General features: G+C 43.2%; 1 protein-coding gene across 1 annotated transcript; it reads right to left on the bottom strand.

Moving 5' to 3' along the window:
* Window positions 1-174: 174 nt before the first annotated feature.
* Window positions 175-18,670, bottom strand: RSPH9 (radial spoke head component 9). The gene is made up of 5 exons (XM_002189184.5): window positions 18,409-18,670; window positions 18,085-18,247; window positions 17,264-17,393; window positions 16,556-16,702; window positions 175-435 (listed from the first exon to the last, which is right to left on the bottom strand). Exons 1-5 carry the CDS (start codon window positions 18,633-18,635, stop codon window positions 275-277), a joined length of 828 nt encoding a protein of 275 aa, XP_002189220.4. The 5' UTR covers window positions 18,636-18,670; the 3' UTR covers window positions 175-274.
* Window positions 18,671-18,888: the final 218 nt, after the last annotated feature.

Genomic DNA, 18,888 nt, shown 5'->3' with positions numbered 1-18,888 from the left:
TATGGGCCACACTTAAGAGCTGGACTTGACGAGCCTTGTGGGTTCTTTCCAACTCAGAATGTTCTGTGATTCTCTGAATTCCATCTGGCGTTCAGGGAGGATTGCATACAATGAAGTCCTAGGAAAAGAATCAGGGCCAGCATCCAGGCACAAAAGAATCCTGCTCAAAGTGCAGAGGTTTCACATTTTTATTAGAACAAGGAGTAAACAAAATTTCCTAAGTATAAAATGTAGATCTTCTCTAGTTCTTGAGTCCTTCTCCCAGACAGAGGAGTCACAGCATGAAGGGCAGATCAAGATTCTTCTCACCAGTGCCAAAATAGACGTAGCCAAATTGCTTGGTCATTGGGACATGATAGAATGTCAGTCCCAGCCACAGCAGGCTCCGCAGCACAACCACAGTGCCTCCCTTCTCCAGCTGGATACTCCAGGAGCCTGTGTAGAGATGTGCAAGTGAATAACTGGAAAAGAAATAAAGAGGCAGGGCTCCTGCAGCAAGTTAACCTAAGCTGAGAGAAGGGTTGCCATGGGTTCTCCCTGACCAGTTAACAGTGCACAAGGCTGCACTGGGGTTTGTGATACCTGAAAGAAGTCTGGGAGAACATAAACCTCGATGCCCTGTTTTCCTTTTGTCAGTTCAGCACTGCAGGCTGCCCTCGTTTCCAGATGTCTCTCTGGGTTCACATAGTAGTATATTCCCATGGCTATGGTGGTAATGTCGTATGCGTCAAGCTCCAGACTGGTATAGCTGATCCCCAGGAGAGGCTGCAGCTATTCTTGGCTGTATCTGAGTGGGCAGCAGTTACTCCAACAAGCTCTGCCACCTACTTGGTGTAGCTAATAGCTATAGAGAGCCAAGATGAGCTACAGCAATCCTGCATAGGAATGAAATTTGTCCTTAAAATAAACTTCTAGCATTAGTAGTGGGAAGAGAAAGAAGGTGCTTTCCTTCTTCAGGGAAGACTGATTTCTCTGATGCAGCAACTGGAAAAAAAATTAGAAAATGAAAAGTAGGGTATTTCGTATCTGAGAAATATATAGAAAAGGTTAATTCTCTTCAGTCTTTCTTGGCTCCATCACTGAAGAGGATGTGCGTGGTAGGGGCAGAGGGATTAGTTTCCACATTAATTTTGTTTTGGCTCCACAGAAGAGGTTCAGAGCCAGTGTGAAAATGCAGTTTCTTCTGGATACAAGGAGCTCGGAGCCTCTGAGTATTTATTTTGCATCTGACATGACAGCTTGGGAATTGTGCCAGAGGGAGGGGACTGAAGCATCAGCTTGGATTCAGTGCTGGAGGGCATGGAGCTGCCAGGAGAAGAAAATACCAGCTTCAGCACCAAATCAGTAATACCTAGGGGCTACAATGTAGGGAAGAAGGGTCCTCCTGAATCTCCATCTTAAAAAAAAAAACAGGAGCAGGCCCAAAATTTAAAAATGTGGTTGGAACTGTCAGGCTACCATTGGCCTAGAGTCAAGCAGTCAGCCTATCTGTACCCAAAGCCAAAATCTGCCAATTCCAGAATAAGCAGAAAGCACATAAAGTGTTGGGCTATTTAGGCAGTATTCATCTTTGTAGATAATTTTAGGCTCATTAATTTTAGGCTCATCAATTTATGCTATGATTCATGCTTACTCATGTCACGGTTAGCCTGGGGAAGGACGTCGGTGATTGCTGTCAGATGCGGGTCCTCCTGCTCCCACTCACTCGTGATTCTTGGCCAATCTTAGTCACATCTGACAAAGGACTGAAGGGCTTTAACACCCCAGGTTCCTACAGCAGGTCTCCCTGGGATGTGGCCCCAAGGGCTGGCTGCAGCTCCTGAGCTTTGGCCTGCCAGCAGCTGCAAGGAAGCACAGGCTGTCAGGCCTGCCTGGCAGCCACGATGCAGCAGCTAGCTGGGCAATCCCTGTTCATGCAGCCTGGGGCTCTTGTGTGCTCCCTTCACAGTAGATTTGTGTCATGTGCACTTCATGGCAAACTACAGTAGCTGAAGAAAGGAGGGAAGTTGAGGGGAAATGTTTATATGTTGGTTCCAGAATCAGAGAGAAACAATACAATTCAAAACCCTGTAAAATCAGGTGTTGATTTGTGCTGCTCACCTCTTACCTAACTCTTCACTTCATATTTCTGTACTTCTCAAAAGTTTATTGGCTACCACTGTTTCCTCTGCCTCTTTCAGTAGCAAGTTCCACATGTCTGTTATACTATAATGTGCAAGTCTTGTGTCATCTCTGATATGCTACCTTTCAAAGTACCCTCTGCAGTCATGTGCAAATGTGGAACTCAGTGAACAGCAATAATACCTATCTCCTTTCTGACAGACTGACTCGAGCTGCTGGACAGAAGTACAAAACAGACATTCACAGTCTTTTTTGGGAGATTTCTGCTTTGGAGAACTTATTTCTGACTCACTCTCCTCCACATTTCCACTAAAGACAAACAACTGGGGTTGCAACAAAGCACAAGACTACTTAATATCGAACAGTCAATACAAGTGTGTGCCATCTTTTCACCTTCCTTGCACTGTGACATTCTTTACACAAGTCCTAGGTACAACATGAGCTAATACCCTCACAAGCAGTGGTTTCACATACAAGGCAACCCCAGTCTCCCATCCAGTCTCTCCAGTACCACTCATACGGACACAAACTGGCATGAATCTTTTTCATACCTGGAGTAAAAATGCCTATTATGATTCAGCCACTGGGATTACAAATCCTGACTGAGGGGATCTGTGTGTTCTTAAGAAATTTCATCACTCAGATAGCATGGAAACCCACATGAGGAACACTTTGCTAGAAGGCAGATCATGCAGTGACAGAAGCACTACTGCCATTTGCTGTCAAAGGACAAGCTTTCAGTTTCTTGAACTTTGTCTCTAAAAGTTTTCAGCATTTGCTAGTGACAGTAGCATGACCCTGCATAGGAGTGTTGATCAACAAGTAGCAGGCAAATAAGTCTGAATGTAATAGTGACAAGTAACTCTCAATTTCTCTTTTGAATGACTGCTCCCTGCACATGGTTCTTCAACTTGAATTTATATAAATGACCTACAAGTCTTTCCTCCAAATACTGATGGTACTTGCTGAAGTTTTACAGACTGGTTTGTGAGGCAGGGGATGGTGACATGCTGCAAACTTTTCGTAAAGTTTCTCTGACAAAAAGATAATGCAATGAGGAACTCTCATTGTTTTTGATTTAGGACCAGTCCTCTAAGAAGCAAGTCTGTCAAGAATAGGACTACGCCTTGCCTTGCTAGGTGGTGAAAACCTTTAGGGATTATCTAATTTGTTAATGCCTCTCAACATACTGGAAGCATCTAACAACGTGGGTACATGTGATAGCTTTTTTATATATGTTTACCTACACAGATGAACCCTCTAACCCAAACCAATTACACAGAACAAAAAGAAATGCCTGGAGCATGACAACTGGAGCATGAAAGGTAAGAGGGAAAACAGGGTTTTCAATGCTCTTAGGAACTGCATCTGGATTTAGACATCTTTTTGTTGGATAAATTCACAGAGGAGGTAAAGAAAATCAACATAATTAAATCCCCATATCTGTGCTCTGGGGCAATAGAGTACATGGATCCATGATCTCCTCAGAACATTTACCCAATGACACACAGGCTTATCAATCTCAGCAGAGTATTCATCAGCAGTTAACTCCGCTGATCAAAGGAACTTCCCATGCACCTTCTCACCTGGCAGAAATGGACAGATACAATCGAAGATGTCTCCATTCACTTTCATGCTACATCTCTGAAGGCTGTGATGTACAGTTTCTACATTTTCCTATCATCTGTCCAAGCTGCCAGCTCTCAAAGGGCTCGAATTTGTCATTTCATAAATGTGAGACGTTTGGGGAATATTAATTACTATTGTTATACTTTCTAGCTCTTCTCTGGCTCTTCATTCTGCATGTAATTCTACACAAATATGAACAGTAAAGTTCTGCTGATGCTGCATAAGCCTTCCTGTGAAATGAGGGCCTGAACAAAAACAAGCAGGTTACGTAAGGGCAGTCCCATCTGGACCGGCACAACATAGGTTGAAACCAGGAAAAAATTACAAGAAGCTGTCTGGAACTGTAATGTCATTTTCACTGGCATCCTGTATTCAGCCAGAATGATGATTTATCCTAGAGCTACTCTTTATTCTGCTGAGCCAAAGAGTAGCAGCAGTGCCACCTTCCACCTTCTACTAACTGGATCACTAGAGACATTTTTCTAACCTAATCATCAAAGGTGTTTTTTTTCAATATGCTTTTCCAGACTAGACTTTTGCAATACACAAACACAAAACCCATTCAGAAACTACATTTGATACACAGTGCTGGTGTATCTTTTAAGAAGAGATTATATTAAAGTTCTGGAATGTCTCTGGGTTCTTTGGACTTCAATAAAGTGAAAAAATTAGAACCTGTTATTTCATTACTTTTTTTCCCCCCATACCTCACCATATCAGCTGTATTTGAGAAAATGCTGCATAAAACAAAATTTGAACTTGTGTGCAAATGGAGATAGTTGTTCTCTCAGAAAGATACAGGACACTTGTCTTCTATCACAGCTCAAACCTCACTACACAAACAATATGCTTTTTTTTGGGAGGGCCCACCTTTCTTGTAGGAGCTTGAAATATTGATGTCGTAAATCACTCTAGAAGTACTTTAAACAGTAACTAATGAACAGGATGCAATAGCTTAAAATAAATATGCTACCTTTTTTTTTCCTTAAGATAAAGTCTTAGAAATGCATTTAATAATGCAATATAAAAAGGAATGAGAACTATGAAAATTAAATGCTACTTTCATCCTTTTTTTTCTCTCTTTTGTTTTTTTAAACTTCTATGCTATTACAGATGCTTGTTGGGGTAAAACCATCACACAGATAGCTTCAGGTCTGTATTACTATAAAAATGTAGAATTAGATTGCTGGGTCCAAATCCTTTCCATCACTGGCTGAGAATATTCCATGGCACTCCCTGTGTCGGACAATATGTCTCTTACTGAGAGACTGGGAAGCTCAAAGCATCAGTTTGTAAGGTACACCAAGATTCCTAGATAAAAGTTGTCAAGAAAAAAAGATTTTAAAATATTATTATTTGCATTGGAACTAAAACTAAAACTAGGAGTCAGCAAGTTAAGGTTGGATTTCCTAGACTTAAATACTGATTTTAACTTGCATCTCCATGTGTGCTGTCTCTAAATCAGGCAGCGGAGTTAACTTCACACATCACGTAAAGCTCACTGAGTGCAGGGAACTGGTCATTGCTCTCACACGAGAGATTCCTACCAGTAACACTGTTCTGGTGAGGTTCCCAAAGTTCAAAATGCATATCTTAAAAGAGCAAGTTAATATTTAAGCTGCACCCAGCAAACTTAAGAAAGCCAAGCAAGCTTTCTGTGCTGAAACTATTGCCTGTTGCTGCTCCAGAAGGGAAGGGAGGGAGCTGCTGTGTGGGAGGAAAGAGCATGGGAAAAGTATCCGCTGGATGAAGATCTGGAGCTTCCTATTCCCTCTTTGGATCAGGCTGCAGCCTCCACCCCTCCAAACACAGGCAGGAATTCTGAGGAGTTCCTTACATCTTTCCTAAACAAGAAAGTGCTTTGAAGATCCTGATGTTCACCCCATGTTAAACCACTGCCTTTTTTTATGGCCCTTCAACAGCTGCCAGAACACCAGGGCTGAATTTCAAAAGTCAACCTCCTTCTCAGCTTCTTCTTCCTTTCCAGTCGCCAATAGAAATCCCTGTCTCATCCCCCATGTCTGCCTCAGCTCTGGGCTGAATCTTGTAATCCACAGAAGCAATAGGGTGCGTGAGACATGAGCTTGAAAACAAAATCCTTCCAAGAGGGCTGTTTGCAGAAGAACTTTTCTGCTGTAACTGGTCCACTTGCAGTATGACCTCTCATAACACTGCTGCTTTGGAGGTGATTCAGCAATGCCTCATTTCAGTGCAAGCTTGAGAAAAAACAGCTTTAAGAGCTAGACAGCCTGATAGAGAGGCTCCACGTCACAAAAGCTCACAGAGGGTCGTAAAAGTGACATTATCAAGTCTTTTTCAAAGGAGGAAATGTCTCAAGGGAAAAGCAGCCACAGCGTGGTTGCACTTACCATTAACACATTATGCTGCCACAAGAGCAGGTTACAACATCTATTGCTGCAGTTAGCCCTGAGTGAGAGTCAAGTATGGAGTCATAGGACAAATATTAACACCCAGAGAGGGGCAACATAACCATTTCCCTCTGCAAGAGCAGCCGCTGCTTGGCTGTGTGACCCCAAGCGCTTAGAGCTGACAAAGCCTCACTACACCCGAGAGATTTAGCTGCCATTTCCCTCCAACAGAAAATCCTACATGAGGAAGAGCTTCCTACTTCTAATTTGTTGTCTGTAGGGAACAAAGACAAATTGCAAACCAGAGCAGCTGTGAGGAAAGGTCACCGTGCTTTGGCTCTCAATAAATTGTGCCACACAGACATTTCACGCACAGCCTACCAGCCATAAGGACACATCCAAACAATCCTATGTGGGGTCCAAACTCCTTCGTGCCACTTACTGGCTGCAAACTAAATCTCTTCCATTTGCTTGACACACCACCTGCACCCCATATGTTAACACTGCTGTCAATATTTCCAATTCCCCATATAGCTATTTAATAATAATTAAATAAAAACACAGACTGGTTGCAGGTTCAGTACTATTTTTAAAAGTCTCCAGAGCCAACAAAGCACAGCTTACAGTCAGATGCTGCCAAGTGGTTCTTGCATGGTCCTAATGTCTGCCATGTCCTTGACTCACAAATACCACCATGCCCAAAACCCAAAGTAAAACGGTCATACTTTAGAGGCTTTTCCTCTCCATTATCCTCTTCCCCTGTGGCTGTTTCTGCAGTAGAAATTATTTCAACAGGCCCAGGCCTTCTATTTACACATGAAGAACCTGTTTCCTGCTGACAAGGAAGGCCCAGGGATTGCAGTGCTGTCCCAGATACACAGTATTCAGGTGTAAAAATTAAATTCAGGCCATATTTAGACATCTGACAACAGTGCTGCCTAATCAGCAGCCTCTGCCTTCAAACCCTTATTCCCACCCTCATCATTTTTCCATCATAGAGACACAAAAGTGGTTATTTACTGCTTAGTGAATCAGGTAGGGGAAATAATCGGGCTGAAAATATATACTAGAGAGAAATAACATTATTTTTCCAGCTGGAATCTGCACTGCCAACAGCCAGCAATGCCAACACAAAAGAAGGGACAATACACAGAAATAATTGAGCACCAGAGGATGGGAAGGACTGAAAAAACTAGCACTGAAGTAATACACATCAAATTAGAGCCTCCTGTTAGTTTGCCCTTTAGTCCTAAATCCACCTGATAAAACAAAACAAAAATATTCTAAGAGAAAGATGCAGACTGCACAGAAAGCATTAGAATAAAGACTTGGAATAGGGCTGTACACTAGAGGAAACAGCAAAACCATATGCAATCAAAACATATAAGGAGTAGGAAAAACTGATTAAAATCCATGCTATTTGTATTCTGAAGACTACAGTACAGATCACCGAATCTTGGGTTTTCTGTAGTAAATTTAGAAATCTCTCGGAGTGGCAAATCACCTCCTTCCAAAGCACAAGTTTATGCAGGGTCTCATCACACTCCATATTTCTTGTTCAGCTGGTCGCTGTGGAAACGTTTTTGGAGCGTGTCAGGAGTCACGTAGCATCTACCTGGGGAGCCCCTGCATTAATCCGTCACCTTCGTGATTTTCTCTAAGCCCATTGGTTGGTGGGAAGAAAAAGGAGTCTCTTGCCCCTCCCTGCTCTGAATGAAAGACGCTTCCTCTAAATCTTGCTACAGGATTTCAGGCTCAATTCAGCTTCTTTGGGGCTTTTGTCGCCAAACAAATGTGATGTCTTTGAAAGAAAGATTAACAGTTTGATGAAAGGATGCAATGGGCAGCTTTGTTCTAGCCTGCTTCCCCTAGAGCTTTTGGTCACTGTCACTTTCTTACCCACTGGAGAATATCTGTCTGACTCTCAGAGGAGATTATGGCCACCTTGTAAGATTTTTCCTCTGCTGGTAACAAAGCACTGGCCACTTTGAGGAGGTGATAATGATTAACAGGGGCTGAATTAGGGGCAAAGAACCTCACATTGATCTCTGAATTCTGAGAAAACACAAAAGAGTGATGCGGGGATTCAAAACCCACCAAATGCTTAGAGCATATCCAGTTCGCTCTCGTGCAGGAGGGGCAAGTCCACAAGCCCTGTCACTCCCCCAGTTATAGTTCTTACCTCATCATCAAATTAGCAAGGCTAGTTAAAAGAGCTTGGGATGAGGAACAGATGGCACAGATTATAAACTGTTGATGTTTTTGTACTAAACTAGATATGAATTCTGGACCAAATTACCCAAAGAGTTTACCAGTTTCTGAGAATAATGTCACAGTGAGCATTTCCACATAGCACAGTGCAGTGCTAATTCTGAACACTAAAAGCTAAGCATCTTTTAATGACTGTGATAGCCTAGCTATTTCTGCTCAGCATAACTGCTGTACAAATATACCCGAAGATGAAATGTCCCTTGTCCTTTTCCGTTTACACACTGCCACACATCCCTTCAGCATGTGTATTTTCAATCCATATGATATTTGTGCACAGTGAAACAAGATGATGATAACTGGCTTCTTCCTTTCAAAAGCCCTGTGGCCAAATGGGCAGCCAACAGCAAAGCAAAGCTATATGCAGGGCTGGCACCAGTGCCAATGACTGCACAGGCAGGAGCTGCCACTCCTTGGAGCCCCTTCAGAAACAGATCACTCCTAGCAAAAGCTGACCTCGTTCTGACTTCAGTAAAACACAAACTGTCCTAGGATTTCCCCCACAAGTAATTTTTCATCATTCCCTGGAGAAAACGTTAGGCCAAGGCAGACTGATGTGGTGATAAACCTGAAGCTTCTGGTTCTATAAGGCTTTACCAGCATTTCCCATCATTTTAGCAAGAAGTTCATCTCCTTTTTATGTCCAAGGAACCAGGAGCTTAAATGGAGACAGGGTGGGTCATGATTTCTTTCACTGAGGAGGAAAAAAACCTTCAAATAAAACCCTTTTCAACCCTGGTAAGTTACTACGAAGACTGTTTCTGTCCTCATTCTTTCCCTACAGCAGTCTGAAGGGTGAAGGACTCCACCACAGCTCTCAGTTGATGGGCAGCCCTATTCCAGTATAAACTCATCCGAGGTCTAACTAAACAAAACCCTGAGGTGATATAGACCCAGGACCCAAAAGCTGTGAATACGCTGCTTTATTACCCATAGACACAAAGCCCAAGGAAAACAGGCTCCTTTCTAGTAATCCAAGCAGACCATCATCATCCAGTCAGAAGCTCTAATACTAGCTGGCCCAGGAGTTCTCCTGCCGTGCTGCCACAAGAGAGGTTCCAGTCTGATCTTGAACTCCTGAGCTGGCAGCACCCCGGCTTGTAGAAGGGACAGCATCTTATCTTGCTCCCAGGCAACTTTCTTGGGTCACTGCAGGAATGACCCTAACAGCCTCTACACATCACTGGTAAAAATTAAGAGTTATCCTACTTTTAAAGTATGTAGGGGACATGCTTATATATTGTCTACGTCCATCCGCATGCATGTGATCTCTACGGATGCTGAGAAAGCCTTTGAAAAGCTCAGTGACCATTCCAGAAATTGGCTAAGCTTGAAAGGGAGAGAATATATTCTCTGTACCTACAGTTCAGGAGGCTAGTATGCCACACAGAGTCTGGAAACTCAGGACATACCTTTTCCTTGATTTGATGCTTCTCCTGGTGATTTTTTTCTCATTTTACTTTTTCGTGGTTTCCTTTTCTGTGCTTAGCACTGACAATGCTGGCACCATAGTGCACCCTGCTGGAAGGCAACAGCTAGAGTAATCCTGGAATTATTCCTAGGGATGGCCGACTTCAGTTTGAACAGAGAAATTCAGGTACCAGTGCTTTTACTAACAATCCACTGAGCCAGCTACTGAGTTCGATTTTCAGATCAGAAATCCTACTGTTCTGATGCACACTCATCTGGTTTTCTCATTTTCCAACACTGTATTTTAAAGCTTGTTTGTCAAAACTACTTGTATTAATGTCAGGTAACTCCATGGTATTCTGTAGCTCAGTTTCACACATTAACCAAGTCTAAGGATCACATCTCCTAACGAGGAATGAGGATAGCTGTGAGCCATGCTAGGTATTTCAGTCTACATTTTCGCTACTTCTTTTTATCCTTGCAAACATCAAGTACTGCCTTCTCATTTATTATAGGTCTTTTAGTTTGGATTTCAGTGAAGACAGCTTGAATAGCCTTGTCCCCGTGTGGCTCTTGGCAGGCTAAGGAGTAAAGTGCTCTTGCTCTCGGCTTTCACAGAGCTAGGGAGGTGCTGCTTATTGTTAAGCAATGAAAGGGGAGGGCTTAGGTCACATCTGTGAAATGTTAGTGGAGAAGGGAGGCTGGGTGAAACTAGGTGGCCAGCACAGCACTTCGCTGGATTTTGCAAGGCCACTAGAGAGATAGGCAGCCATTTGTCTTAGAGCCCTGATAAAGGGCCCTTGCCTCTGGTGGCTGGCTGGGGGCTGTAAATACCTCTGCAGACACACACTCGTCAAATGGCTGGAGACAGAGGCTGATAGGGGATTAATCGCCTTTAAGGGAGGAGGGAGGGGGATCGAAAGCAAGTTAATTAGCTGTGTTAATGTATGGAGATAAAGCAAGGTCGTGCCTCCTGGCCTTCTTCCTTCCTGCACCCTTACTTTTGGGACAGCTATGATGGGGCTCCCAAAATGGCCCTTGAGAGCAGCCACGGAAACTATCTTCCACTTAGAAATGCAGCCCCTCCATCTTCAAGAACCCATTAGGCACCAGCTTTCACTAAACCAATAAAGACCGTGCTAATGAACCTCAGATGACAGGTTAGTGTTCTAACCGAGGCTACTGTTCAGCAAGCTTACAGAAAAGCTCACGCTCAAAGTTTTCAGCCAAAGAAATGGCCACAAATCCCTTTGTCTGTAATGTATAAGGAGTGCTCCAAAACCACTGCACTTTTGGGTGAAGAAAAAGCTACAATCCAAATGACTGTCACTTTCTCCACAGTCAAATGTAAAGGAGCTGGAATGATTTTCTGTCTAAGAATTTCTTCTACTCTTACTTTTATCTTGAAATGGAAAGTAGACAAGACTCACTGATTCACCCTGCCACTATATACCCATTTGGACTGATGCTATAAAATCTCTCCCAGCAATAAAGATCCACAATAGCAGTAAGTCAGAAATCTCCTCAGCCCTCTTTTGAGTCCTCACTTATCATAGTTCAGAAAGCAATGCCAGCTGAAATGAGCTGACTTACTGTTGGAACTCATTGTCACCTTTGTGTTACTGTCACTGACAATGAAGAAGTCCAAGCTGAACATCACCCTCCATGGCTGCCATCAAGTTTATGGCCAGGCATACCAGGAATCTGGACTCCAGCATACCACTGCCCATTAAACTGAGGTCACTTATGCATATCTGGAACTATCAACTTGTCTTTGCATTTGACTGAAACACAATTCCCAGGAAGACATCCAGCATGATGTTAAGATACCAAGAGACATAGGCTCATCCATTACCCTTGCTAACTGGTAATCTTTTCACTCTTAGAAATTGTATCTCATTGTTAATTTTAGTTCTGGCTACAATTTTTAGCTTCCTTTTATGCCTTTCTCTGCTATAATAAATAGATCTTCAGTACCTAATACTTAAACTCCACCGAGTATTTACACAGTGTAATACAGCCATTCTCACAGGCTTTTCCTGTGATAAACAGATAAACAGATTGAACTGTTTATGTCTCTCACCAGCCCTTGAATCAGTTTGTGGCTCTTTTCTGCAACTCTTCAGTTTTTCAATGTGCAGTAATCGAGTTATGATTCCACTAACAGTATATGCAAAAGTAAAGTCACCCCCCTGTTCCTAGCTGCTACACCCTCGTTTATGTATCTGCAGATCAAGTTACCCTTTTAAGTCTCAGAATCAGCCTGGGAACTGATGTTCAGTGAGTTGTGCCTGGATTTCCTTTCAGAGCCACAGTTTCTAGAATATAATTCCCAAAGTCTGACTTACAGTCCTTACTTTCCTCATGTGACTTTGCAGGTATGTACGCCAAAATGTACTGTATTTAAGTAAGCCCAGTTTTCCAGATGTCTGTATCCATCCTGCCCTTATCATTATTTGTCTCTCCACCAACCTCTTTATTTTTAAATAATTTATAAATAAGTTCAAGAATATCAATATTGGCACTGCTCCCTTTCTGACCTCTCCCAGAAATACACCCATTCACTGAATTCTGAATCACAACTGCTAAGAAAGATTAAATTTAGGGGAATAGTTTTGCAATGCCAGGATTTATTAAAGATTATTATGCCACAAGTCTCCTGAGATAATAATTTCAGAAATAATTTATCTGACTCTGCCATTTTAATGTTTTTGATTCATGGTAAATGTTGTTTAACTCTACCTTCTCTTAGCAAACTGTCTGAAAACTGTCTGAAACAGTATTTTGTTGTCTTTGCTTGATGCAAGTCCATATTCTTTCCAAAAAGAAACTAGAAAAAAATTGAGCTCTTCTGCCTTTCCACATGCTTATCAGCATTTTTACCATCACCATTTAGTGACAGTTTCCAGTACCTTTACTATGCTTTCTTTCCTTCTCAGTACAGTTTAAAAAAATACCTGCCTTACCATTGTCATAGACTACTCCAGTTATTCTGCCTCCCTTTTTCATTCTCTAGTCATTATAAATTCCAATTTATATCAATCATTAATCATACCAAATCTTCTGCATTTCCTTTTATATGTCCTTTTTAAAATTCTAATTTCTACTCTTAATCCAGAAGTTACCTGTGGTAGGTTTTCAACCAAAGGCAGCTATTTACTCACAGGGGGTCATGACTTTTGAAGAAAGTTTTCTCATATAAATCCTACTTCCACTCATATCTTTTCCTATCTGGACATACCTCCCCTCCTACATCAGTTTTTAGCAGTGCTCTGTTGGTATGCCTTATCTCCATATCAAAGTGATCTGATTCAGTAATCTGCAACAAACCCTCAGAGTCAAGTTATTGCTTTTCTGAATTGCAGTTTGAAAGTGCCAAAGAACTGAATTCTCCATCCCTTGTCTTGCTTCCTTCCAAACTTTCTAGTCTACACTCCTACCTCAGGCTTTCACTGATGCCCTTTCTTTGTCCTTGCAGAATGGGGCATAGTCTGATCTGATACCAGGGTCACAGTGAAATCAACCTTCCACCTCTATTTTCACTTCCCCCATTATTACCAGTGCCTGAAATGTGTCTATTAGTTCATATCTTCACAACATTAAGTCATCAAGTGAAAATGCTGTAGGCATGCTAGGAATTATTGCTATTTGCTTTGCTATTCCGTTATCTACAAGCAGATGTGGAACTACCACAGCCCTAGCTCCTGAAATACTATGTCCAGGGTTCCAAACTCCGTGCAGCAGAAAGGACAACACTGGCAATGTGCCAGCAGCTGAAAGGCCACATCTAATTCTGCGTAAAGTTGAGCAGATTGTCTGCTTAGACTAGAGCAAACAAGCTTATCTTTAATGCAGACATATGGCCAGCAAAACCTACAGATCCCAGCGTGCAATGTTCTGGCCAGCTGGCCATTTGGATCTGGATGAAGCATTACATGATCTGATACTGTGGTGACAGAAGACCTGTATCACAACCCCTCCATGTTCATGCTGTCGAGACAAGGTATTCATTTACCACTTTTCTCTAGAATAATTTTTAAAAATGCATTAAAAAAAAAAAAAAAGCCAGTCACTTGTCTGTGGGAGCTGAGACACCAGAATTATTAAGGAGGAACAGCATCATATTCTGAACTTTTAAAGTGCACAGATAACCTGATAGACACACAGACAGAATCTGGAACCTGCAAACACCACAGATATCACTGGTAAAGATAAGAATGGCAGACAGTTTTGCTACAAAACTCCAGGTTTTCCAATTTTGCACTAAACTCTGCTTTTACCATTGTTGCCTTTATTCAACCCCATTTTAACTTCCTTTCTTCCCACCTCTCAGCTGTCATATAAAATGTTCTCTCTGCCTCCAGCTTTCCATTCTGTAAGACACCTCTGCTCTCCTATAATGACACACAATATATCTTATGACAGTTACCCCCTTGACAGCCATCACAGATGCTAAGTATCCAATTAATAGAGAAAACTATTCTAACAGAGTTGTTACTTTTAGACAGGTTAAAATCAGCCCTTAATCTCTCAGTTCTGTTCTTTAGGTCGTTTAAGATGATAGGGGAATTTAGCCAATGCAAGCTGGGCGCTTCACTCCACTATCACTTACCCCTAGATCACTTCTTATGTATTTATTGAGAAAAGAGACTATTCTAGTATCAGTCACAATTCTAGATGCAATAATTTTGAGAATTCCTACTTCTGCTCTGACAATAACTGTTCAAGACAGGATCTAACCACAAAAGGCAAGAAAAACTTTGGGTCAAAATGAGGGGATTTGCCAGAGCTATGAACAACATGTCAGTAAAGAAAAAGCACTCTCTACTTTTTCTGCTCTATCAGGACCAACATGCATTGTCAGAGCTCAAGGAAAGTAATCTAAGAACCAGAGTTTGAGTATCTCACAACCAGGAGTGACTCTGGCAAAGCCATGCTGATAAAATCAGCAGAAAGCCTGTGTCCTGTTTTTTTCCCCACATTTTCACAAGCAACCAGTACTTTTAGACAAACTGAAGGCTTGTTAAAGGAGGCTGGGTTGATCTTTCTTTAATGTCATAGCTCCTATCTGCATGTGATAGAATGCAATTAGAGAGGCTACATGCCTTGCTGATCCTGTAACCAATTCCTGTCTTACTTCCCTCACCTCCTTCACCTCATCCCCAAATTCAGGACAGAGCAGGCAGAGCTGCACAAGACCATGAAGAATCTTCTCTTGCATTAAGAAGCACTCAGCTGCACTTTAGCTCAAGTAGTCTTTCAGAGGCAACTGTTTTAAGGGTACTGAAATCTACACTAACAGCAACATCCACCTGGGAAGGAGGTAAGGGTTCATGCTTACACAGACATCGATATGCCACAGGAACACAATCACAACAATGGCAGAGCTGAGCCCCACTTTCTGTCTGATACCACGTAAAATACAGCTACAAGTCGAATTTTACCTGAAGACTTTACCAAAGCCATCATTTCATGTTTAACACATGGTCTGTCTCCCTACAATGAGGGAGGGAGGATAAAAGGGAGGGGGGGGGGGGGGGACAGCGGGAAGGCAAACAGTAGCAAAACCCAAACTACCATACAAAACTGCATCTAAAATTTTCTTAGGAGATATCTAGGATCTAATCTCTCTTGCAATTCTGCTTTGAGTCAAAAGAGCCACCTCAATGAGCCAGTGTATGTAAAAATGTGCAGTCTGTCCAGACTACACCTCTGGAAAACGACTGCATAAGGACACTCCCAGTAAGCTGAAGAGTGGTTCAGATTTTAGCAGTTTATGCTCTGTCAAAAATGTTCAGAATTCAGGCAGAAGCTCACATTCCCAGTTCTTTTTTTCCCAAAGGGGCAGCTGGGAAGAGGGGGTAAGCAGAGAGAGGAAGTGAGGGAAAGAGAATCTGAAAAGCCATTTACAGCACTGGCAATTCACTCTCCATCCATTCAATTCCATCTGACATAGGTCACCTAGTATCCTATCCTCCTACTCCTGGACAGGAATAAATAAAAAATCTAAGTTTGAATGGTTTCCCTAGAATCTCCCTAAACAGAGGACATGATAACACTTGGTCCAATCCAAAAAATTGCAGCAAATCAGCAAAACCAGACAGAAAGAAATAACAAGCCTCTCCCATCTCTTTAGAGAAATATTTTGCCAGAGGGATCCCCGGAAGAGACTTTAAATATATTTGCAGCTGTCCAGCAGAACCGTAGAAATGTAAACTGAAGATACAATCCAGTATGCCTGTATTTTTTTCATCCTGTCACAGTACAGACTATTCCAAGGCAGTTTATCCAAGGAACATTTGAATTCAGCCTCTTAGCGATATCAGCTTGGTGTTAATGAGAGCCCATTTAGATAAAGAAGAGAAATACTGGGTGGAACAAGAGGTGTGAAATACTTCAAACCACATAAATTCTCTCTATCACTGGTGGAGTTATCTCTCCCCATAGGGTCACCAGTTGTCACAGGCTTTACAGAAGTCAGGAGGGAATATGGCACTGAAGCAGAGTGTGGCCAGACCTGTTGAGAGCATGTGACAACCCTGGTGCACTTACATATTTCCGTTTTAAACATTTAGAATTGCTTAAAACAGGAAGTAACTACAATATTTAGTAAAGGATAAAGTTCCTTTACAGATTCACAGAAGCTTCTCATACCACCTCTACAGTAACCCACACCAGTCCCCTCAGTGTTTCCAAGGCTACTCAAGTTTCCCTATTGCCTTCCCTCTTGTTGCATCTCTTGATTTTGCTACCTTTACCTCGTGGAATATCATGCTCCAGAGAGTCTAGAAAGTCAGTGGATGGGTCCAGGTCAGCCTTTTCCAGCAGGGTTTTATTCTTCAGGTTAGCAGGCTCAGTGAAATGGAAATAGGAACTTAACTTTTTTGCCTCCACCAAAGACAGACCTGTGAATAGCCATTGTTGAACATTAATACATACATGGATGAACTAGGGTAACATTCATTATACTGTCAAGTGCCTCTAATGCCCACAGCCCAGAACAAAATCACAGTATTTCTCCAACAGACTCCACAGAAGGCTTGTCAGAAACAGGTGTCAGCACTCCCTGATGCTGGGCATTGCAGACCATACCGACTGCAGCCCCAGATAACCAATGGGTACTGACTTGAGGACGACTGTCTGCGCCCATTTGGTCATATCCTATATACAAATGGACAATTCACTACTTCTACAATTGCTAAACACTACCATAAAATACAGTTTATACAGACAAATTACTCAGTTTAATGACTCAGAACTATTACTGACTCTTTCCCCACCTTCCAGAGCTGAATCATACACCTGAATATTAGTGGCACTGGATTCTCTCCTCCCTGTTCATCTTATCCAAGGGGAAAAACAAACTCAACTGAAATCAAAACATCAATTAGAGATTAGAGTTATTTTAATTTACAGCCTTTATGATCAAAGTACTGTTGATCCTGATAAAGACAATCAGAATTTACCTTCAAAGTATCTGTTTTCATGCACAGACCCAAGAGGAGTCTTCACAAATGCGCCCCGGGGGACGATACCAACTGCTCTGTCTATCTGTTCTATGGTAGCTATGAGGCGGGCCTCCTCCTTGATCACAAGCTTTAAAGAAAAATAGGGAATTTTAAAGGCAGGGCTTTCCTTGTTTTCATTTCTGAAAATAAACTTGAGGTGACACAATGGACTTATCGTCTTGGAGTCCAATGGCACTAAGAGGATCTCAAAAGACATTTCATAAGATAGGACAGAAAACATGGTTAGGAGCAGACAGTGTAGACTCATCAGAGATCTAACTATCTATCCCTTCATCTGTTCTTTCCTCCCCCCTCTATTCACCTACTTATGACTTATTAATTTATAAAGAATGCTGCCTGCAGTTGCTATTAAAGCTTCAGAATCTGCAGTGAGGATGTATACCAGTTATGCATAATAAAGCATAAGGGATATTTACTATTTCTGAGGCCTATTGAACTCCTGAAAAAACTGAAGTAAGAGATCGATCAAAAAGCTGTTGCTACACAATGACAGCGAGGGATTACAGAGTTACAGAACATTCTGAATTGGAAGCGACCCATAAGTATCATCAAATTCAACTCTTAAGTTAACAGTCCATACAGTGATTGAAACTGCAACCTTGGTGTTATAAGCCTTGTGCTCTAACCAAGAGGAAATTGTGTGTCCTTTGCCTGACCACACGCTCATGCTGTTCATTACAAGCGAGAAGCCACCACCTGTGCAGTGTGAGTGGAACAAATGGAGCGAACAGAGTTCAAAAACGTTTTGCTGGATTTACCTCCTTACCACTTTGAACCAGTCTTGCAGCAGCTTCTGCGTTTATCTCAGCCAAGCTGTACTCAAAAGAAGGATCCCCCTGAAAGTGGCCCTTCAGCTGCTCAGCCAGCACAAGCATCTCCTCGGTGGCTGGCGTCAGGAGGCTCCAGTCCAAGCAGTTCAAGCTGCCAACGACAAGCACGACTCAGGGCCGAGCCCGGTAAAGAACGGGGCTCGAAGCAACTTCGCTAGGCCCCTGAGGGCATTCCCTGAGACTCCCTCCCCAGGTGCGGCCAGCACCCCGCCGCTCGCACGGCCCGTCCCTGCCCCCGGGGCGGCCCCGCACCTGTACAGGCGGCAGCGGGGCGCGGCGCGGTCGGGGCCCAGCCCCTCGGCGATGTAGTAGGCGCCGCGCAAGCCCTGGATGCAGCCCCAGAACCAGACCCGCTCGAAGCGGTAGTCGCGCTGCACCAGCGGCAGCGAGGCGCCCAGCGCCGCCCGCCGCTCCGGGCTGAGCCCCGCGCCGCCGCCAGCCACCAGCGCCAGGGCCGCGGGCAGCGACTGCGCCTCCATCGCGCTGCCGGGCGTTGCCGGGAGACCGCGGCCGCCCGCTCACCCCCGCTTCCGCCGCGGCGGGCCCAGGGGCCGCGCTCAGCCCGCCTCGTCCGGGGCGCGGAGACGCCGCCGAGCCCCAGCCCAGTGAGGGTGCGGTTCTGGGTGTCTGCCCGCGCTGTGCTTCTCAGGTGCGAGAGCCTACGTCCAAACGTAGGTGGGCATGCGATTGCCTTGCGTCTTCATCGGGATGCCACAAAGGGCTCTATTTGCT

This window comes from Taeniopygia guttata, chromosome 3 (genome assembly GCF_048771995.1).
Source record: "Taeniopygia guttata chromosome 3, bTaeGut7.mat, whole genome shotgun sequence".
NCBI lineage: Eukaryota > Metazoa > Chordata > Aves > Passeriformes > Estrildidae > Taeniopygia > Taeniopygia guttata.
The sequence above is the reverse complement of the archived record's forward strand: the minus strand, read 5'-3'. Positions and strand labels throughout refer to the sequence as shown.

What these genes read in the sequence shown, in the direction of transcription:
- RSPH9 (XM_002189184.5), bottom strand. Translation starts at nt 18,635, where the DNA reads ATGGAGGCGCAGTCGCTGCCCGCGGCCCTGGCGCTGGTGGCTGGCGGC. An exon ending in TGGTTCAAAGTGGTAAGGAG is followed by an intron (nt 17,394 to 18,084) that starts GTAAATCCAGCA and finishes TTTTCTTTAAAG; the next exon opens with CTTGTGATCAAGGAGGAGGC. An exon ending in GGAGCATGATATTCCACGAG is followed by an intron (nt 436 to 16,555) that starts GTAAAGGTAGCA and finishes ATCTCTACACAG; the next exon opens with GCTCCTGGAGTATCCAGCTG.